Consider the following 23,424-nt stretch of genomic DNA (forward strand, 5'->3'; position numbering starts at 1 on the left):
AATTCACTTTAACGTTATTCAAAAGTATGTCTGGATCAGACATATCAAGGGTACTTGACATTCTGAAGTCACTTTACCAGCATGTGCAAACACTTTATGAGTTTGCAGACAGCGTCGTATTCAGAGAAGGGCAGAAAGCAGCGCTCATTGAAGGATCCGACACAGCACGCTTCAAGTCTTTCGTCGGGGGTATTTTTGTGTGCACTGATAAACATTTGCAACAACTGCCAAGCCGAAACGAGGTAAACTTATATCCCACATGTAATTCGTGCAACTTATGTTGTTGACATCTCTCAGTTAAAGTCAAAGGAACGTAGCTGTTTTACAGGGCATGGTTCTCAGTGTTGTGATTATTTCACATCATCTCAATGTGAAAAGTAGTACAACATATCAGCAAAACTGAGTCAAATCAGAGGACCGCAGCTTTACTATTCAAACCTGGGATTGTCCACCTCTGGAGTTATTAGTGTCTGTTCATGCTCACGTACCTGACATTATCTACTATGTGTGTTTTTCATATGACCCCCCCCCCCCCCCCACAGATCTGCACACTCCCCGAGCTACTGGCTTTTGTTTTGAACAATCTCAAGAGGAAGAAGAAAAGAAATGTGCTGGCACACGGCTACGGGTTCCTCTCCCTGGCCCAAGAGGACCGTGACGCAGACCAGTTCAAGTTCCAAAGCGACGTCACTCAAAGCGCCGCTTACATCCACGGCAGCGATCTGTGGAAGAAAGTCTCCCACCGTCTCGGCACGGACATGACCAGATACCTGCTGGAGAGCTGCGCCGTGTTCGTGGCGGTGCCCCCTTCCTGCGTGTTCCAGGTGTGTGGCGTGCCCGTGTACGACCGGGTGTCTGTCATGACCAGCCGTGCTGGCGTCTTCCTCCGTACCAAATCCAGGGCTGACCCGCGTAACCCTCGCCGGGATCGTCGGCCTGTGGTGTGTCAGAATAGGAAACCAGGGGGAAGTTATAACACAAGCAGGAATAGGGGCCGGGCAAGGGATGGTAATCAAAGGAAGAGAAAAAGCGGTGGCCGGACGGATGGTATGGGTCGTGCCGCAAAGAGGACAAGAATGGATGCGGATGGGACGGCACGGGAGATACCGCAAAGTGGCATGGATGCAGGAGGTAATTTACATCCTAGCTCAGTGGAAGTACCCAAGACGCCAGCAGAAGGATGTAGTGCTGATTCTAAAAGACGGGTCATAGTGTCGAAAACCTCCCTTCCTTTGGAAGGAGGGCCCAGTTGGAGATCAGGATTCTCCCCTGCTCTCCCTCCATCCCACTGCTTCATCCGAACCTTGGGAATGCTGTATGGCGGGAAGGGGATGCGTGGATTCCTTCTGAACCGGAAGAAGAAGAGCAGTACAGAGGTCCAGCAGAGGCTTCAGGGGCGGGACCTGGTTAGGATTGTGTTCTTTGAGGGTGTGGCCTATCTCAACGGAGTGGAGAAGAAGCCAAGGAAACTCCCCCGACGCTTCTTCAACATGGTGCCTCTGTTCGACCGGCTGCTGCGGCAGCACAGGGGCTGCCCCTACGGCGGCGTCCTGCAGAGCACATGCCCCTTGCGCATGGAGGAGCTGAGCGTGGAGGCACAGGGGGTCTTGAGCTCCCTCCTGCCCCTCACATGTTCACCCCATCAGGTGTACCTCTTTATCAGGAAGTGCCTCGCCACTGTGGTGCCCGCGGAGCTGTGGGGGTCCGAACACAACCGGGGTCGTTTCCTCCTCAGGGTCAGGGGCTTCCTGCGCAGCGGCAAGTTCGAGAGGCTCTCATTGGCTGAGCTGCTGTGGAAGATGAGGGTGAGCGAGTGTGATTGGCTGAAGATCAGCAAGACAGGTAAGGGTAGTTTATGTTATCAATATAAGACTTCTTTAACACCAATTCCTCATCAGTTGCATCGGTTTCAGTGACCCTCCTCCTGTTGTTCAGGTCATGTCCCCCCCAGCGAGCTGGCCTACCGGACACGCGTGATCGGCCAATTCTTGGCGTGGCTGCTGGACGGCTATGTGGTGGGCCTGGTCCGAGCGTGCTTCTACGTCACGGAGAGCATGGGACAGAAGAACACACTCCGCTTCTACAGACAGGAGGTGTGGGCCAAGCTGCAGGAGCTGGCCTTCAGGTACGCTCTCACTCAACAGACACACGCTGCAACTTGCAGAGCAACCTACCGGCAGCCTTCTCGGTCCATATCTAAAATATATATATATACGTATATAAAATATAATATACGTTATATATCTATAACGTTTCTTTCAGAGGGCATGTCTCCAAGGGCCAGCTGGAGGAGCTGAGCCCCGCCCAGGTGGCCTCCCTGCCGAAGGCCACCGTGGTTTCCCGCCTTCGCTTCATCCCCAAGGCGGACAGCATGCGACCGATCACGCGAGTCGTTAGAGCCGACGCCAAATCGAGGGTGCTTTTTTTATGACGCTACTTTGACGTAACACGATTTTCTGTTTGTTAAGTTTCGATATATATTATAAATATAACTGATTTAAGGCAAATATGTGCAGCAACGTCTAGTGTTTAGGGTGTGGGTTATTCTGCGTGCAGGTTCACCAATCAAACATGCGTGAGCTGCTGGACGTGCTGGGGGCGTGTGTGCGCTCCGACCCCCCCTTGCTGGGCTTCACTGTGTGGGGGATGACCGACATTCACAAGAAGCTCCGCCCCCTGGCCTCCGCTCAGAAGGACAAGCCTCAACGCCTCTACTTTGTTAAGGTGTGTGTGTGTGTGTGTGTGTGTGTGTGTGTGTGTGTGTGTGTGTGTGTGTGTGTGTGTGTGTGTGTGTGTGTGTGTGTGTGTGTGTGTGTGTGTGTGTGTGTGTGTGTTGCAATATATTATGTACATATATTATGTTCCCATTTTTGATTAATAAAGTAAAGTATCTTATATATTCATATTTGTGGTCTTTTCAATCTTAATTGGCATTATTGTCGTCTGTCCTGTCTTTTGATTGGTCCGTGCCTGTCCCTGTGCATTCCAGGTGGACGTGAGCGGGGCCTATGAGAGCCTTCCTCATGACAAACTCATTGAGGTGATTGGCCAGGTCCTGACACCGGTCCAGGAAGACTCATTCATCATCCGTCGCTACGCCAAGATCTGGAGGGACGCCCATGAAGGCCTGAAGAAGACTTTTACTCGACAGGTATCTCTTACTGCTTGTTGTTGTACTTAAAATAGTAAACTTTTTATTTGTATTTTTTGTGTTGTTTTGTGCCTATGTTTATTGATCCCATGTTGGATTGAAGGCAGATTTCATGGAGGACAACATTGGATCCACCAACATGAAAGGCTTTGTGATGAGCATGCAGCGAGAGGGCAAGCTTCATAACGCTATACTGGTGGAGCAGGTGAGACAGAGACAGAGAGAGAGAGAGATGGTTTCTTCAAGCTCTGAAGGCTGAATACTCTATAAAAATAAAGACATTCCCTGAATCTCTCTGTTGTGTATCAGTGCACAGCGGCCTGTGCACTGATATATTTTATATTCGAACCGAGTCGATTTTGCAAGGAAAAAGGGGCTCCCAAGTGCCCTGCTATACAAAGCAGAGCTAGCATTAGCCAGTTCGTATTATTGTGTAGTTATTTGGTGTTGTTTAAGTTTGCTCGCTCTCCATTGCTCTCAATGCGGGTCAGTCATGAGAAGGAATTTCTGTTTCCTACACAGAGTATCTGTCTGGTAAAACAATGCATTATTAATGTTCTCTCCTGCCAGCATTTCTCCTCAGACCTCCATGGCCTAGATGCTCTTCAGTTTTTCACTCAAATGCTTACTGGTGGAGTCGTGAAATTTGGGAAAAAGTAAGCTGCGTTAAAACTATCTTAAAATAGCAGTAATAGAAGATAAACCTCTGTATATAAATAATTGGATGCTTTGTTTCTCTCTGTTGCTATTATGATTTAAACATATGTTTGTGATGTTTGATTAATAAAAAAGAAATCACATTGCCTTGCCTTTTAAACTTTGACAGTTTACATGCATCTGTTCCGTGTGTGTGTGTGTGTGTGTGTGTGTGTGTGTGTGTGTGTGTGTGTGTGTGTGTGTGTGTGTGTGTGTGTGTGTGTGTGTGTGTGTGTGTGTGTGTGTGTGTGTGTGTGTGTGTTCAAGAACGTTCCGGCAGTGTAGAGGCATCCCACAGGGGTCGGTGGTGTCCAGTCTCCTGTGCTGCCTCTGCTATGGTCACATGGAGAACAACTTATTCAAAGACATTAATTTGGATGGAGGGTAAAAGTTGTTTTGGATTGCTTTGTGTTCATTTCAAAAGTGAATTACATGATGAGCAACATTGCCAGAGTTTTGAATGTATGTTAAATGTAAAATGAGAAGGAATGGATAATTAGAAAATTTCTCAATTGATTTAAGTTAAACAGTTGTAGACCTGAAATCATGGATGGGCAACTTTCATGATTAAGAGGGCCACAATTTTTCATCATCACCATCAGAGGGCCACATGACCGCGCTCTTCACCTATCCAATATGAGAGAAGCTACAAAATAATTAAAAATAAGAACAAATTATGTGTAGACATGTCTGTATTAGTGGTGGCTGGTGATGAAAGAAAATTTTTAATTTGGTAGATGTAATTTCCTGTATTTTGGTGCATTTTGGGGATGGCCACCTGAAAAATCATTCAGATTCATAGCCTATGTATGTTAATTGAACCAACATACATAAATTTCATATTTTCCATGCCCAAATGCCATTTTTAACATGTCTATACTCTTGTTAAATGACAAACACAGTTTGTTTTAAAAGCCACATGAGTGATTCTTATTTTTTTCAGTGCAAAGGGCTCACATACATCATCATTCAATGATGGCACAAAACTGAAAAACAGTGGCCCAACATTACGTGCAACAACTAGCATTATATTCAGTGCAGTTGTAGTAGTGGCGACTGATATTGTTTCTAAGCAAACTAGACACATAGGTTTGCCTTTGAATTCTCTGAAAAGATACTCTCATCTAGACTGAAAGGTAAGTTTTTTGTAGATCAAGTTTCTTTTTTTTTTTTTTTTAATTATCTGCGGGCCTCACAGAGTGAGGATGCGGGCCGCATGTGGCCTGCTGGCCGCCAGTTGCCCATCCCAGACATAAATGATTCATCTTTCCAGTCTATCTTTCCATAGATGACAAGACATTGCATGAGTTAACATTGAAACTGAAACTATATTTTGTTTTGGACTCTGACCTGACTTGCAAATTGGATCAGTTCTAGTCAAGCTTAAAAAGTAAAAGGTTATCAGTTAAATATATGATTACACTTGCAGATAAGATGACCAATGAAGAGGTCAAAGGTGATTTAATGCCTGTTTTTATTGAAGTTTAAATATAATGGAATGGAGTTCAGTGTTTGGCTGAAGAGGTTGTTAAGCTGAAGAGGGTGTAAGCACATGTTGTTACATATCTTTACCAGTAGAATGCAGTAGAGTCTTCCACAGCCAAACTGACAGGTGTGACTTCTCTCTGTCTCCTGCAGGTGCCTGATGAGGCTGGTAGATGATTTCCTCCTGATAACCCCTGACCTGGGTCAAGCACAGACCTTCTTCAAGTATGATACCCACCACACTGCCTTCTCAGCTGTACTACTCCTTTAGCACATTTGTTTTCTGCTTAAAGTAATACTACAGGCTAAAACACTTTAACATTGTTAAGAAAAGTCTATTGGTGATGTGCAACGCAGCCCAGGTTCTATTTTATCGTTTTCTTGTAGTATTTCACTTTTCGGCTGCATATCTCGATTTCATCACATGGAGACTTTGCTGCAGAAGTGAAAATAGGGTTTAATAGGAGAGTACTTCTTCAAATGGCTGTCTTGGTTTCCTGTAAGGAGCATTGGAAGAAAATGATCAAGGACGTTTACAGGAGCAGGCAAAGGGCTGAGAAACCCAATTGGCATTCCTGGAAGCTCTCCTGAAGAGTTTTTAGGACAGCATCCGGGGTAGGGCCAACAAAGTACAAAACAGAGTAGTGTGTATTTTTTATAGATATGGTCAAAAAATAATGGAGGCTAGGATGGTGCCTTGCGGCACTCCCTTGGATATGACATGGGGTTGTGACAGCAGATTGTCCGATTTTACAGGCTTGAGTGACTAACATGGAATAATCCTTTGCGAGAATAAATCTCAGATTAACTTGGACAGCATTGGAGCATGAGTCCACAGCCCGGCTAGCTAAATCAGATGGGCGCATTGCCAGATCTCATCAGCAGTATTGCAACCAACGCACAGCAGGGGACTGAAGAGTTTTACAAGTGTTTCTTTTATATGACACTTGATTGGACATTAAATGGCAATATAATCAAACTGTAGATAAATTTCATCATATAACATTAGTAAAGAGCCAGCGTGCGTGGGGGGTCAAGGTGTGCATAATGGACCAACCAGGTTATAGATTGTGATGCTTGTGTAGGAAGGCAATAAATAAATGTCAGCTCATTGCCGTCACTTTAGAAAGGTATACCCTATCACTACTGTGCAGGACTCTGTCAGACGGGGTCCAGGACTATGGGTTGGTGATCAACCCTCAGAAGGTGGTGGTCAACTTCCAGGTGTCGGAGGACTTGGGGGCGGGTCCCAACGTGCGCATGCTGCCAGCCAGCTGCCTCTTCCCCTGGTGCGGACTGCTGCTGGACACGCACACCCTGGATGTCTTTCAGGACTACTCCAGGTGATCATCATCATGTTTTATACGTTTCACTCCAACCTTGGCCACTGTCCAAACTGGCCCAAACTTTGAGACAAATCCATACCCAGCTTCCCTTAGCATTACTGGGATAATACTCTATAATGTTATCATATTATGCAGGACCGCCTAACCCTGACAGTGTTCATGCCGTGCTCTTCCAATTTTAGCTACGCAGGGCACAGATTACATTACAAGGTGTGTGTGTGTGTGTGTGTGTGTGTGTGTGTGTGTGTGTGTGTGTGTGTGTGTGTGTGTGTGTGTGTGTGTGTGTGTGTGTGTGTGTGTGTGTGTGTGTGTGTGTGTGTGTGTGTGTGTGTGTACAGCTACGCGGGGCTCTCCCTGCGCTACAGCTTCACCCTGGGCTTCTCCCAGCGAGCGGGGGTGCACATGAAGAAGAAGCTGATGGGGCTCCTCCGACTCAAGTGCCACGCCCTCTTTCTGGACCTCACGGTGTGTGTGTTGGGGAAGACAAATGATGACAGCCCCTTAAGCTCAAAGCACATGGCATGTGAAATTCCATGTATAGCCAGGCTGTATTTTTGTAGGGTCTATTTCATGATAATTCCCACAGATGTTCATTAACGTTATGTGAGTGTTTTAAAGGGACCACGTGTAGGTTTTTGACAAAAATTGTCAATATATATGATCAGGTTGTATAATTGACTTTAAAATGTTGACCTTCCCCGGATCTCTGTCTATTAAGTTGGAACTGGTCTGTATTTTCCGGGTAAAAAGGAAGTAACTACCCTGTTTGTGTAAGATTATAACTAACATTAGTTTATGGTTCTATCCTGCTTTGTGGGTCAAAGACGTTTTTGGGCCGTGGCTTTGGAGGGAGGCCTGAAAGGACAGGTGGTATTTTTCTCTGTTGGATACGTACACAATCAAGCCTTCTCTGGCTTCTGGTTTCTCCAAATTGCCTGCCCTAGCTCTGACAATGTCTCTCTTTCCTGCAGATCAACTCTGTGGAAGCCGTCTACGGCAGCGTATACAAGCTAGTGTTGCTTCAAGCATGGAGGTACTGAACGACCACCAGACACTCTCATAGTGAACCTTTAACCTCCCATTAACACCTGCTGACTGCTACTGTACATACACTAGCTCAGGCACCTGAGATGCTGATTTCCCACAGCACATAATCTAAAACCGGGTGTTCATAAGGTTTCAGTGTTTCTATTAGTTTTCAACATAATGAATGAGAAATAAATAATTGAATCGGATGGAATCGAGATAAAGATAACTGACCAGACTAGTCTGTACTTATAAACATAAAAAACACGACAAGTACATACACAACATGAAGTACCGGTAGTGTGTAATAACCATTTTGACTGTAATTACCGTATTGCTACTGGCCTCTTCCCAAACTAAGAATGACGCTGGCTGTTGAAGGCAATGATTTTACAACCTAGCCCTTCTTAAACCTGACAAACACCTGCAGCCTCTTCGAATGACTCCGGTCATGAACCCAATCTGGTGTATCGCTTTATTGTGGGATTTATTTTATTATTATTTTTTTATTCTGTGTTCTCCATGTGTGGTCATTGTCCGTCTATCCGTTTTTCTGTCGTGTATATTGTGGCTGTCCTCCCTCGTTGTCTGTCAGGTTCCACGTGTGCGCCCAGAGTTTGCCCTTTGGACAAACGGTTGCCAAGAATCCCAAGTGCTTCCTGCTCATGATCTGGGACATGGCTGATTATGTCAATCGACTCGTCCGACTCTGCAACAAAGGCAAAGATTGACTTTATAGATCTCGAGGGCCTTGGTTTTGGTCTTTACCTAAACCTAAATAAGATGACATTTTTATTTATAGCACCTTATTTTCATGCCACTCAGTTTCCATAATTTTCTGTTATTCTCTTGCTCTCACTCCCCAAATTAATTTTTAATTCGAAAGAGCACTATTGACATGGGAAATCCATGTTTACATCGCCAAAACAGAAAGTGTAATTATCTCTGTGTCCTTTCTCTCCCCCCCTTACTACCCTTGTTGCTTCCCTTCCAAAGCAGATGAATCATATATATATATATTTTTTTTAAGATTTATTTTTGCATTTTTATTGTAGAGAGAGATAGAGAGGAGAGTGTGGAAGACAGAGGGGAATACATGCAGTAAATGACCCAGGCCGGATTCGATCCTGGGTCTCTGCGATTAGGACTGTGCCTATATGGTATGCGCCTTAGCCCAGTGCACCACCAGGGCGCCCCCATAAAGTATTTTTTAAATAATTAATAAAAATATTAAAAAGTTTATGATTAAGAAAAACACAAGAAATGATAATTCTATATATATAATTATGTACGGCATATCAAATAATTATTAATAAAAGGGAATCAATAACAGTTATCCCTCCCTCCCACCCACCCCTCTCCTCCATGGTTCCCTCCCGGTCTCCAAGGGGTGAGCCTGGGCACCAGGCACCAGACAGGCGTCCTGCAGAGCGAGGCCGTGGAGCTGCTCTTCTGCCTGGCCTTCATCCTGGTCATGTCCCGTCACCGGCCTCAGTACAGAGCCTTGCTCCCTGGCCTACACAAACGTACGTACACCCCCATGGCACCACCCAACCACTCAAGAGGAAGATTTGGTTGATATAAACGTTAACCTTTTGGGTTGGGTTCTTTAAATTGCTTAACTTTTATCTATAAAATACGGAAACAATCTTATCTATTAGCCTATTTAAAGAGCAGTCTGACCATCCCACTACTCCAGAGACCTTTAGAAAATACTATTTAGATGATTCACTTTAAAGGCTCCTTTGTTAGCAAAGTTATGGGTAAATTAAAATGCTTATCTGGTGTGGGCAGGTTTATGATTGACTCAGGCTACTTCATGATGTCTTATTGAGTGCATTTCTTCATTCCTGTGGCCTCAAGTTGACCCAGGCTGGAATCTGACCTATCAAGGGTCTCAGTCATAGGCCTGGTCCATGCAGGTGTCCTCAACTTAGATGTGTGACTGCTGATGCAGATTATCAACCTAATGTGTCTCCTTCATGGAGCAGCAACAGAACAGGAGTTTGGATAAATATAAGGTCTTCCTGGTTTCTCCACCCAATGCTGTATGAGTCATCGGTTTTCACTTCCTAACTTGGGATACCTTCTGGGTATCAAAAGCTTTGTATTTATTTTGGCTTAATATTTTTGAACAGCAACAGACGCGGCTGTTTTTCCTTCCAATTTTCCAAACAATTTCCTTCGAGTTGTGGAACAAGCATGTTCCAGTTATTGGTTGGCATGAATCCCTGCTTATGTTACAATCATTTCCCTCCAACCCACTGTCACGTGTCCTCCTCAGCCTGTCCATCTGCTTCACAGGGAAGCGGTGTCTGGAGAGGCAGCTGGGGGACATCCGACTGGCCCGGGTCAGACAGGCCACCAAGCCCAGGATCCCTCAAGAGTTCCTGGCCATCCACACCTAGATGACCCCTGCTACACCTACACCCCCCCTGTTATCTGCTTGGTTACAGATTTCTTCACTCTACATTGGTAGATTCTGTTGACAGGGCGCATGTTGTTTTCTTTTATGTTTGGTGCTTCTGAATGCTAAACTAAAGTATTACCTATGTACTAAAATAAACCTGAAAACGGTTCTAAAACAGCAAATCTGGCTGGGGCATTGAGTTTGCATTGCCATTGAAGTTGTGTGTGCACCACATTTGCCTCAATAAGAGTCTCTGGGAGACGACAAACAAATGGGAAAAGAAGAAAACGAATGTGACTTTTACCCAACCTAAATACTGCTTTGTTTTCATTAGTAGTGTAAAAAGGTTAGCTGTAAAAAAAGAAGGGGTTTTATCCAAAGAGGATGTGATAATGTTATGTAAGTCCATGTTATAACTTCCAACTTTTACAAATTGCAATCATAATAAGGTTCAAGGTTCAGAAAATAAAAAAATGGTCCATGGTTCTGCTCCACACATGCACTCTGATTCATCAGATTTTATTATCAAAAGCTATGTATTTATTTCTAGCTTAATATTGTGGCACAGCAGCATCAGTACCAAGCGGATTGTTGTTCTTTGGAGATTTCCATATAAGTTCCCCATTTTAACCATTTTTAACCATTGTTTTTTATATTATTGCGTTTCCACATCTGTTGGTGGAGCCCACAACAGCAATAAACTATTTTTACAACCACTCCCTACAAGCAGATGTTCAATGAGTCAACGTAACAAATAACACATTACTTACTACAAAAATTAAGTAACGTGTTATTATTACTTGGTTGCTATAACCTATAACCTATAACCTGTGATAGCTATCAGAAAGCAGCAGGAAACAATTTTCTAAGCTAACCCGCCAATGATTGAGTACACTTTTAATCCTTTCTGTAAATAAGTTGCCTATGACACTATTTTTCGGACCTGTCATCTCCTTAAGAGAAAAAGGTGACGTGTTTGTGAACCTACTGGGCGGCGGTGGCTTAGGAGGTAGAACAGGTTGACTGGGAACCAGTAGGTTTCCAGTTTGATCCCTGGCTTCTCCTCCTCCGAGTGTTGAGGTATCCCTGAGCAAGACCCCTAACCCTAATTGCTCCTGACGACCTGGCTGTTGCCTTGCATGGCTGTCACCACCGTCGTTGTGTAATGTGTGTATGAATGGGTGAATGGGCAATAATTGTTAAAAGATTTGAGTGGCCACTGGTTAGAATAGCTCTATCTAATTGACCATTTACCATTTATTTTACTTTATCAAAACGTTTAGTTCCTATGTTCCAAGGTTCAAACTAAACATGGAGGGCTGCCCAAGACCAAAGATTTTCTTCTACTCTAATCTTCGAATGAATGCAACTATTTCAATATATTTTTGGGGGTATCAGAAAACTGGGAACAGTTTCCTGGAACATTGTTCTACATTAAAGATACCACAAAATTCAGGATTTTCCAGGAAACCAGGATTTTTAGGGTCCGGGCAGCTAAGCTGCCGGGAACCTATTGTATTCCTAGGAATTCTTTCTTCTTCTTCTTCTTCTTCTTTCTTCTTCCAAGGAAGTCATACTTCCCATGGGTGAAAACTCACCAAACTTTGCACAAAGGTCCAGTCCCATGCCAGATTCACTCAACTCCAAGGACATGTGCCCCCCCCTCCTAGGGGGGGCACAATAAGCGTTTAAATTTAAAAACTTAAAAAATTCCTACCAAACCAACGGTAGATGCTACAGTGTTGAAACTTCACCACAATGTAGCCTCAATACTGCTGAAACTTTTGTCCACTTAAACTCATTACAAATTATGAAGTCCATCACTCTGTTTTTTTCAATAACTGTAAAACTTTTAAAATGTATCTCCTCCCACAATTTTTGCTCAATTGTCACCAAACTTGGTACAGAGCATCTCCAGACCGTCCTCAACAAAACTTGTTTCTCGGATTTTTGATTAAGCAAAAATTTATCCTACAGTGCATGAAAACGTATGACTGTAAACAGTACTGTAAACGTATACCATCAAATTCTTGATAAATACATTTTCAATCTTCCTGAAAAAAATTTAGAATATTCTGGAGTCATGGTTGATGAAGTTTGGCAAATATCAGAATTTTATCTCAAAAACTGAATTTTTGAGAACATTTTGAATTCTGCTCTCATGGGAACAACTGCAGCCAATGTGAGAGTGGAATTTTTAAACATCATATTTTCTCTTATGAAGCAAAACACTTATCATTAAAAACAAATCACCAACATTTCCATGCTGTCAAGATGCAATTTATGTATTATCAGATTTTTGTTTAGATGACTGAATTTCTGAAATTTTGACAATTTTTTAAATTTGCCTTTACAACAGCTGTCCGGACACTGACTCCTTGAGTCTATTTGAGAAGACACACACCATGTCTCAATTCCAGATAATTAGCTCACTGAGTTAAGCGCTGGTTTGTGGTGCGAGGGGATGTGGGTTCAAGACCCAGCAAGGGTGGTGATGATGATGATGATGATGACAGATCAAAATATCAGATATATGTCCTCATCATGAAACACATGACAGTTGTACTGATGGTGGCATCACAGCAAGCCTCTAAATTTAAAAATCTGAATAGCTTGGACTGGACCATGTGCGAAGGCTCCTAACATCTTAGACTCATAGATGTTTGACAAATACATATCAGAATTTTACCTCAAAAACTGATTTTTCTTTTTACTGTGGTTTCAAATCTGCCTGCACGACAGTGAATGGCTTACTCAATTTGTGAAGCCACTGTTGAAATACTACTTGCCAATTAGCTCAGTGCGATAGACAATGGTCTTTGGTTCCAGAGGTTGTGGGTTCAATCCTCAACTGGTGCAAATTGAACATTATAAGGTCAACTGTCCTGTCTTCCTATTCTCCTGTTTGTTGCTCAGAATTTGCCAAAATTAGCCCGGACCCGACCCATTGCTGCGCAGCAGCTATAATTGGTCTTGTTTTGTTACACTAGCTTGCTTCATTTATTCATCATCAATGGTATTCAGTAACCCTGCTTCGTCATCATATCAAGTGTTAGCTAAGTGTTAAAAAAAACTGATGGTCTTTATCCAAAATAAAAACATTAATATATGCATACTGTTAATCCTGTCTGCTTTTTTTCAAGAAAAATGTAGTCAAAATAAACACAACATATACCCATATGTTGTCTAGATGATACATTATTAAGTGGTTGTCTTTAGCACTAAGCCTTCTTAGAAAGCATAATATAGGCAGGTCAAAATGTGATCAAAATGTGATTCCAATGACATAAAGTTAACTGTCACAACAACATAAGCCATGCTAATCGGCCATTTCAAGACGCCTGTTTCCAATCGTTCAAAGTCAGTAAGCTACCGTTTTTTTATGTCTCTATCTCATAACCGCTGTTGATGTGGGCATTGGTGCCACTGTGCTTGGTGGACTTCCTGTCAAGTCCACAGCGAATCAGTCTGTAAATGGCGACCAGGGGGATGGAGATCACCGGCAACACAGAGAGAATGACTATAATGGCAAACACCCAGCCTGGGTAATCCTTTACTTCTGTCTCTGGGAAATGTACCTGGGAAAATACATAAGAAAGGCAATGTGTAAAGTAATGAACACCAGAAATACGTAATTGACATTCTAATTATGTTTAGAAGTCCTTTCAAGACTGAGTTTTAAGCTGACTTTGAGATGTGTCTTAAATATACTTTTTTTACATTTCTGGATATTGAAATAGGTGTGTCATGAATACATCCCTCTGTTACGTATATGTGACGGTTATTTTACCTTTTGACATAATGATGACAACCCCTGATGAATAAAATATAATCTTAGTGTCTACTTCAATAGGAGATTTATGCTATGTTTTCAGATCCAATATGGGTATTTGTCTTCTTTCAAATTCCAATAGCACTAACTTTTACAAGAGCAATGTCAAATGAATTCCAAGCAACCTTTTATATGTCTGTGGCGGTTCACTTACATAGTCAGGGTTCCATGCAGGATATTGTGGGTACTGCTGGGTCTGAATGACCACATAGGCCAGAAACACCACCAGCAGGTACAGTGGACTGATAAACCTCCAACAAACCCTCCAGAAGATGTTGGGTCTTTTCCCAGTCATGAAGAGAATGTCGTCACTAAAGCTGCCCAAAGTGGATAGTTAATGACTATAGTTTTATTGATATAAAATAGCGGAAATTAGTATATATAATATACACAGTATATATATATATATATATGTATATGTATATATATATGCATGATTATGTTTTGTAACATAATCAATGATTATTGTACAATTATTATTGTATTATTATACAATAATCATTATTATATTACAAAATATAATCATACATTTTGGTTTAAGGTATCTAACACAGGGAAGGACCTATGTTTTTTGAATCTTCCACCAAAATGGTACTCAAATAATGAAGATCACGACTAATACTAAAGGGAAATGGTTACTTTGGCATCCCGTAGAAATAGATGACTCCGATCAGCTCGAAGAAGGCGATGATGAGCAGTGGCATAGTGCCCACGTAGTTGTTGAAGATCTCCAGCCAGTAGTTCCCCGAGCCCAGTGTGAACAGCAGGCCCACCAGGAAGGAGATCAAGCAAACACCAGCTTTGAGAGTTGAGAGAAGAAAGGGCATAATTCAGCCTGGGCTCCACCTGCTAGTACACTCGTGTAGGCCATGCGCCTCAAAGCGGCCCGGCTCGATTCCAAACTGCTGTCCTATGCTACATGTCATTCCCTTTCTTCAACCGACTTTCCTCTTTCGATTTACCATCCAGCCCTTAAAAGCACACAAGGCCTGTAAAATATATGAAACATAAAAATAAAAAAGGAATGATTCAAAAGAATTTGAACATTTCTTTTAGCTGTCCCTAAAAATGCATATAGCTTGTTTCATGGCACAGTTCATCTCAGTTTTTGGAATCCCCGAAAAAGGCAGTTACCGGGGTTAAAATTTCACAGGTGCTTAGGCAGCTAAACATTAAACAAGACAAATCTAGTTCATTTCAGGATCAAAGTCAGAGAGTGCGCTAACGTTTCCACCAGACAGTTGTGTACAGTCACAGTTGGTTTATTTGTCTGACAGCAAACTTGCTGACCTATCTCAGATTATTCATAAATATAACGTTTTCAAATATCAGACCAGCTGAATAAATTGAGCCGTACTAACCACATTTTCTTGGAAACGTCATTGTAAAGGTCATAGGAAATACATTCCGGAAGCCAGAGGCTCTCGGAATGACCACATGATTGCCAAGGTCTATGGGGTATTTTTGCAAATTCTGTTGAAGAACATCAATAAGCGAGTGTTGCACTGCACACCTGTGACAAGCTGATTAGGAATCCACTTCGACACAGGGTTTAGGTCACAGAGGGGTGTGAGGATCACTTCAACGGATCCAAACATGGAGGACAGGCCCAGGCTGAAGAGCATGACAAAGAGAAGCACGGCCCAGACCTGAGAGCCTGGCATCTCTATCACCGCTTCGGTGAACACAATGAACGCCAGGCCAGTACCAGACGCACTCTGAGAAAGGAGTATGGAAATCAAACAAGTATATGTTTATAATATATATTATATATATATATATATATATAATAACATTACTATCAGTATTATTTATATATTGATGGGTCAGTACCTGGTCAAGGAACTTTTGAAGGTCGCAGGACCTCAGTTCCAACTCTGAAACCTCATTCGGCCATTTGCTGGTCAGATATTCAAGCATCTGTTTGTAATTGTCCAGGGTCATGTTCTGGTCTCCAATCTCAAAGTGGTTGGTCAGAGATAAGATGTTGCTGCAGAGGAAATACAAATGTGTATTATATCTGCAGGCAATTAAAATAAAATGTAAAGAGTAAACTTGAATACCTCATGCGGCAGGAGTTGTAGTTGTTGGTGGCCTTGAAGCCAAGAATGGAGAAGATGGGAATGGCTGCATAGATAGATGTTATACTGTTGATCACACCCACCAGAACAGCATCTCGCTCACAGTTATTCCTGATGGGCATCCGGGAGAGAACACAGATCATCAACTCATCATCGTCTGTCATTACTTGGTGACAGACCTGCATGTGTTTTCCAATGTGGATTACATAGTACTGTTGTATTGCGTAGGTTTCAGGCCTCATTAATATTAGCATTAGCACAGTTAATTATGAACAGGGCACCCACTTCTTAGGATTGTAACTGGAGAAGGCGATGAGACCTCCGAAAGCCAATGAGAGAGAGAAGAAGATTTGAGTGGCGGCATCCAGCCACACCTGGGGATTCTTCAGCACGTTCCACTGGAGGAAGAGGTTTAGGAAGAAAAAAAACACACAGAAAATCACATCAAACATGCTCCCAAATGTGGGAAAGGAGGTCAACCTGAAAGTTGTAATAACTTACATCAGGGGTTAAGAGGTAGATCAGGCCGTCAGTGGATCCAGGCAGAGTGAGGCTTTGTATCAGGAATATAGTCAGCACCAGGTAGGGGAAGGTAGCTGTCACATATACTGCCTTGAAGAAATGAGCAACGGACAACCTACTTCAATCACTTCAATGGTATGTCTTTGAACCTAAGGTACTCAAAATCCAAATACTGCATTCCCCCTATAGTAGAATCGCCCTGCTTGTGAATCATCACCCACCTTTCCCATAGTCTCGATGCCCCTGATGAAGCAGATGTAGAGCACACACCAGGCGATGGCCACGCAGATGACCATCGTCCACTGCAGAGAACCGCTGGTCTCAATATCCGGGGTTATGTTCAGGGTCTGGCGGTACCAGAAGTAGTTTACCGGTGTACTGTCCAAACATTCCTGGTTGAAGGCTGTACATAGAGTTCGCCGGTTCATATTTGTAAGAAAGGGTATTTGCTTCAAAATGTTATCTTTGCTTATTTTTTTAGCAGATTACTATTATGAGATGAAGTTGTCCACAAACAGTGTTACTGTTAGCAATAGTGCCCTGACAAACCTTGGGAACCTAACCCAGACCCTGAGCCATGACCCAGACATGCGGATGCACTTCCTGTTACCTGTAGAGTTGTCAACAAGCGGGCACTGACTCCAGGGCAGGGGTTCCTGGAAAGAGTGGAAGAAGTACCAGAGCACCCAGGCCAGGATGGTGTTGTAGTACAGGTTTGTCAGGAACGACACCGCCATGCTGGCTATGCCTGTGTAGCAGGCATGGGTACATGGGTAGCAGTGAGAAGAAGTGACCTTTTTATGTGAGCAATGTAGATTCTCAAAACCAGTTGTCATATGTGGTTGTTCCTGCATTCCTTCAAAATGTTTTATTATTAAAGCAGAAGCACTTTTTTGTAGCTACTCCTCTTATAACTTTGGTCCATTTGGTTAAAAATGCCAATGTGCTAAATGAGTCAAAGTATATGTTATGAGACGTGGTCATATGATATCTCTTTAGATGACCTACCGACTCCACCCAGAAAGGGGGAGATGGAGTTCCAGACGCCGATGCTGTCCATGCGGAGCCGCTGTCCGATGGCCAGCTCCAGGTAGAGCAGTGGAAGGCCCTCAAATACCAAGGCTATCAGGTAGGGGATGAGGAATGCACCTGGGTGGGGAAATTCTTGAGATGTCAGGCAGGAATGTAGAAAAAATAGACAAGACACAAACAAAACACACGCCTGTGATTACACTGGTTTGCCACTCTTAAATGTGTTATTTTATCACATCAATACAATGCCATGATGTCTTTTTGAGTTTTGAGGTATTGACAATTGGCATACTGACTGCAGCAATTTCCATCAGACCTGTAACCCGTGAATTCAATGTCCACTTCTCTGTGAAAACCAGGATTCATCTCTGAAGTGAACACTTCTCCAAATGGCCAGTTCAACTTGGTAACAGATGCGAACTGCAGGCACGTCAAGACCCTGGTGAGGACGACGAGCGTGTAGATGACCTCCACCAGATGGTTTCTGACTGTTACTGCAAAAAGGATTTGGTTGTGCCAACCAGCTTTTGCGTCAGCGGTCTGTCTTGTCTCAGACAATCTTGGAGAAGAAGCCTGATGTGGAGGTTCAGGCCCGGTGTGCTTACAAGAGGTCTGCAGTTGTGAGGCTGGTTGGATTAACTGCCAAATTCGGAAATTACGCTGGAGAAGGCTTGTGGTCGGGAAATGAACATTCAATTCACTGGAAACAGCTCTGATGTTCATTTTTTTTTTTTTTTTGTTGTGTGGTTAATGACTAATGCCTTAATTTCTAACCTAGGCAACATCTTACATTATTTTAGGTCATTGCATGTCTTTGTAGATTTCTTATTTTATCTGCTTAGGTTGATGTACCAAGTTCAACTGGATGAGTAGTCCCACAGCAATACTTTTCTTTTTTGATCACCACTGCTTCAATTTTGTAACATTAATAAGTCTTAAAGCTATTAGTATACTAGTATTACTTTTTGTAGAATATATTCATCATGTATAATGATGTTGTAATATGTATATAAGTTGGAGACTACAGTTACTTGAGATTGCTTTGATATACAGATAATTCATATTATATATTATGTCTGAAATCGTACCAAACAATTGAAATAAATCTGTTACATAATATCTACATTCTCTTTTTGAGAACAATCTTGAACTACTGGGGAGCATTTTTAGGATTTAGCATCTTTTAAATATCCTAACGATGTTTCAGACTCTGCAGACAGCTCTGACCTGAATCTGATCTGAAGTTTCTTTTATTTTTTTCAGAATTGTTGTGCTTTACCTATTTATCCTTCAATTTGGAATAGCCCCACAAAATCTTCATCATGGAGTTATTGATGATTGATTTGGAGAATGTAATTTAATGTATGAATTTATCAAACATCACCCACACTAAGTTAGAGAAGAAAATGCACTGCTGCATGAATTATTCACAGAATTTAAATATAAAAAGTCACCTTACCACCACCATAGATTTGGCACAGATAGGGGAAACGCCATACATTCCCCAGTCCCACAGCAAAGCCAATGCAGGACAGGAGATACTGGACTTTGTTGTCCCATTTAGGTCGCTCCTTCATCCCATCCACCGTTTTTCCCATGTTGCGATGACAGAAGAACAAGGTGAAGTCCCAAATAGAGATCTCTTAATGCTGATATCCAACACAACCCCTGGGTTTTATTTTTGGGGAGTCTACCTGGATTTTGAGTCAGACTCACAGTCCAGTAGAAGGTCTTCTGTCCACCAAAGGAAAATGAGCTTCAATGATGTTCAGTTGGTTTGGCCCTCTCTCCTCTGTTGGCTCACTGTCTCTCTCTCTACCACTAACTCGCTCTTCTCTCTCTCTAAGTGGGTTGTGCTCAGATGTTTTCGGATTTAAATACACAAGCCCAAGTATGCATGGGGAGGGGGGGATTTTTTTTAGGTCTCATGAGTTAGTTATTGGTTTAACTGACCTTGGCAGTGCAAGTGTCATGAGCAGGGTGTTGCATAAGAAACACCTGGCTGGCTAAATGGCAGGTGACTCTTGCAAAAGACTGCATTGTGCAAGTGACGTGTGACTGTGTCATCTTTATCTCCAGTGCTTAATGTGCTGCAGAGCTCATGGCATGAATTTCTTGAAGATAAGCAGCACTCCAAATCTGGTTCTCACTTCCCCAGGTGTTTCAAACCTTTCCTTTGATTCAATTCTTTGACTCAATGGTGGTGTCCACAACCACATTAAAGAATGCAATTTCTTGCCTCTTCATCGCATCTCCTATAGGCTCGTCTGGGGCTTCATAGGCAAAGCATTTTCTCGTTCTTCTAAGCCTCATCTCTTTAAGCACAGTCTCCACAATAATTTCCTAACCTGTACATTGGTTCTGCCATGGTTCACAGCAGGGTACAACATACAATCAGTTTAACACAGGTCCCTGTTTAATACATTTGAGGGGCAAATACAGATATGAAAAATACAAAATACCATATTATTCTAAGTAGCATGACAGACAAACATCAAATGATCCAATTATTTATTGGGGCATTTACAACCCCCTGTCATTTTAATTTCGAGGGCAATAGAACGCAAAATGACCCAAGCTCCTGTTCATTTCTGAACCTGGTTCACAGTTCCACTTCTACCAGAAGGGGTCACCTTCACAGAGCTTAACAACGTCTCTACTCTGCAGAGCAACTCTGTGGAGGCCGTCTGCGGCATCGTTTACAAGCTGGTGTTGCTTCATGCATGGATGAACTGTAAGAAAACCATTCACCATACACACCATACACTCACAGTGAACCTTCAACCCCATTACTACTAACTGACTGCTTCTGTATTCTGTATATCCTAGCTTGGGCTTGTGGGTAACTGATTCCCAACAGCACAAAATCTAAATAAAGGTTTAAGGAATGCAAATGATTCAGTTTTACTTATATTTAATGAATGACGGAACGACCTGCAGTCTCCTCAAATGACTCTGGTCATGACCTGTGTTTATCATTCTGTATTCCTCCACTCATTAGTGTGGTTGCAAAGCAAGCCACACTATTGTTATCATGTTTCTTTTTCTTTTTATTCTTCTGCATCATTTTAGGTTAGGTGCGCTTAATTTTGCATTATATTTTATTTATTAACATTTTAAATTATTACATAATATTGAAAGTGAATGGGGCAAAAACGTGAGAGTTTTCATGTTAAATAGGCATATGTAGACCACGGGCCTCTACGATTAGTCAAATATTCTAACCTTATGCCTCCTTTCCTTAACCTCTGTGGAAAACGTCATCGGGTCAAGGAGAGATGAAAAGGTGCTTCCTTTCGAATATAGGAAAAGACAGCACTGTTTAAAATTTGCGCCATGGACCTATAAAGAATGGACACCGGATTGAAACATGGCACCCATTCATTCCTATGGAAACTGCTCAGTGGCGCAGGGCAACATCAAGGAGAGAATTGCTTCCGCATCATGGGAACCTAGCCACGCCCTAGTGCATGACTTTCCGGATCTAGAAATATTCTCGTTCTCTAGCATTGTTAGCATTGTGGCATCATTATCGAGAGGTCTGAGCGAGCACAGTCGCATTGATTACCGACCATGGAAGTATAAGTTACTAACCCCCCTGATTATTAAAGAGAAAACTTACATTTTAATAGTACATGGTCCAAAGATAATTATGAGCCTTTGATTGATATCCAGAGAAACTTTGTGGAGACACAATTCTTTTCCCAACTTGTATTGGAGTGAACGGGGATATCTACTTCCGGGCCCCATGATTTGAGGGACCCGTCCACAGCCCGCTAAAAAACTGCAATACCAGGCTTGGCCACTGAGCACGGGTGGATTGCGGAAGTAGGCACTGCTCCTGGGGGGCTGATTTGTGTGCATGCATGCACAAGACTTGAGAACATCCGCCGGAACTAGTCAGAAACACGTCAAGTTCCCACCACGTCAAGTCGGACACAGTTGCACTTCTCGTAGTTTCTACAAGCGTTTGGGAAAGGGCACGCCTCTTTGAAAGGAGTTATGTCATTTCTCACGTGGGAAATTCCACGTGGTAATTCCAACCAACCAGGGCAACGTTTTGATATGTTGAGGGGAGTCATATGTCCGCATTTATTTGAGACCATATGCACAGAAAAGCAGACGGAGGGAGCTCCCGCGAGTTTTTAAAGTCATGTGACATGTCGCATATGGAAGTTATCACCAGCATTTCAGAATTTTTTATCCCAGAATGCATTATGTTATGCGAGGCAACGCACTGCATGCTTGAATCGAAACTCGCCTAATGAATTAGACTCCACTTTTCCTAACTGACGTCTTTGCGCGACGGTGGGTATTGCTTTCCTCTAGCGTCTCTAGCGTGAAACTAAATTTTCCGAAGATTGACTACAAAAAGCGCTCTTTGATCCATGCGTTATTGTCGTATTGATTTCAATCAGGTTGTTGCCAACAGTGAGAATCACTTAGGTCGGACTTGGCCAACGGGAATATTTGAGACCACTTGAATCCCAATTCACATGTGAAAAAAAAGAGGCTAAATTTATGTTGATGTTGAAATTAACTGCCCCCAGTAGTAGGCCTAGTCTTTCTTAAATGTGGCATTTTTTAAAGTTGGCATTTTCTTCTCTTATGGTGTATATTATGTGCTTACTAACCAGCAATAAATTAATTAATTTCGATTAAAATAATTATGTTTCTGGAATTGGTTATTGGTCCATTATTATAAATTTTATTTTCTTCTCTTCTCTTCTTCTGCTTTACTGCATCTCTCATGCGTCTTCGCATAGAGTCTGTAAACTTCTTCGTGGCCTGTTTTTTTTTTATATTGCCACCTTAAAGGATTATGGGATACCAATAACTCGGGTTGGTCAGGAGTAACCTATGCTAAAGGAGGGTTATGCATCGAGGCTACTTTCCAAAGCATTTTTAGAATTCAAACCACCTTTCATCCAATACTTCCGGGTCATCTCCTTAGGAAAGGAAATTTCCCTTGCAAAAAAGAGAATCCGTAAAGGCCCCAGAAGTTAGGCGGTCTCCAAAAAGCTTGGTATCACTGTGACCACATGGGGCGGAATAACGGAACAGAACAGGAGTTGGGATCATAATAAGGTTCAATGTTCAGAAAATAAAAATCCTCCTGGTTTCTGCTCCACCCATGCACTCATCTGATCATCTGATTTCACTCTTTATTTTCATTTCTTAGTTGGTATAGCTTCTGGGTCAAAAGCTGTGTATTTATTTAAGGTAAATATTATTGCACAGCAACAGAAGTACCAACCTCTGGATGGTTGTTCCTTCTCAAAAATAAATTTCTTCAACTTTTAGATCAAGGGTGTTCCAGTTATTGGTTGGCATGAATCCCTGCATATGTTCCAATAATTTCCCTCCAACCCACTGTCATGTGTCCTCCTCAGCCTGTCCATCTGCTTCACAGGAAAGCGGTGTCTGGAGAGCAGCTGGGGGACATCCAACTGGCCCGGGTCAGACAATAATAGTTCTCAATACTAAAACAATGTTCCCTCTCAAAGGCTACAAACCACTACATATACTTAGATATATTTGTTAAATATTGTGTTCATATTATATGTTAAACCGAGGAGTAGTTACTTTTTTAACCCTTGTTTTATCTTATTGAATTTTGAGTCTCTTGGTAGAGCCCATGCCAGCAATAAACTCTGTTTACAACCACTCACTACGATCAGATGTTCGATGAGTCAAACTCACAACATACACACGCCCATGACAGGACGAAACAAAGCATAACTTGGTCAATATATACCTCCATTTATGAAAGATATCAGGAAGCTGCATGAAAGGTTAATTATTTCTGATTCAGCACACTTTTAATCCTTTCTGTAAAATCA

General features: G+C 42.4%; 2 protein-coding genes across 2 annotated transcripts; one reads left to right on the plus strand and one right to left on the minus strand.

Annotated features, from left to right (window-relative positions):
• Nucleotides 1–26: 26 nt before the first annotated feature.
• Nucleotides 27–10,584, plus strand: tert (telomerase reverse transcriptase; the record flags this gene model as incomplete). The annotated part of the gene is given in 19 exon segments (XM_084484656.1): nucleotides 27–242; nucleotides 329–400; nucleotides 404–488; nucleotides 491–508; nucleotides 511–1,842; nucleotides 1,936–2,125; nucleotides 2,263–2,416; nucleotides 2,557–2,724; nucleotides 2,990–3,151; nucleotides 3,255–3,356; nucleotides 3,722–3,807; nucleotides 4,115–4,231; nucleotides 5,486–5,557; nucleotides 6,487–6,675; nucleotides 7,017–7,143; nucleotides 7,650–7,711; nucleotides 8,300–8,424; nucleotides 9,093–9,230; nucleotides 10,009–10,584. Coding segments are annotated over 19 exon segments (3,519 nt in total). The 3' UTR covers nucleotides 10,113–10,584.
• Nucleotides 10,585–13,494: 2,910 nt separating this feature from the next.
• On the minus strand, nucleotides 13,495–19,179 carry LOC311365351 (sodium-dependent neutral amino acid transporter B(0)AT3-like; the record flags this gene model as incomplete). The annotated part of the gene is made up of 12 exons (XM_084484860.1): nucleotides 13,495–13,692; nucleotides 14,101–14,263; nucleotides 14,586–14,745; nucleotides 15,460–15,664; nucleotides 15,780–15,936; nucleotides 16,010–16,138; nucleotides 16,313–16,425; nucleotides 16,529–16,639; nucleotides 16,771–16,952; nucleotides 17,160–17,297; nucleotides 17,558–17,698; nucleotides 19,041–19,179. 12 exons carry the CDS (start codon nucleotides 19,177–19,179, stop codon nucleotides 13,495–13,497), a joined length of 1,836 nt encoding a protein of 611 aa, XP_084340986.1.
• Nucleotides 19,180–23,424: the final 4,245 nt, after the last annotated feature.

This window comes from Micromesistius poutassou (assembly GCF_964030765.1).
Source record: "Micromesistius poutassou genome assembly, chromosome: 20".
NCBI classification, from domain to species: domain Eukaryota; kingdom Metazoa; phylum Chordata; class Actinopteri; order Gadiformes; family Gadidae; genus Micromesistius; species Micromesistius poutassou.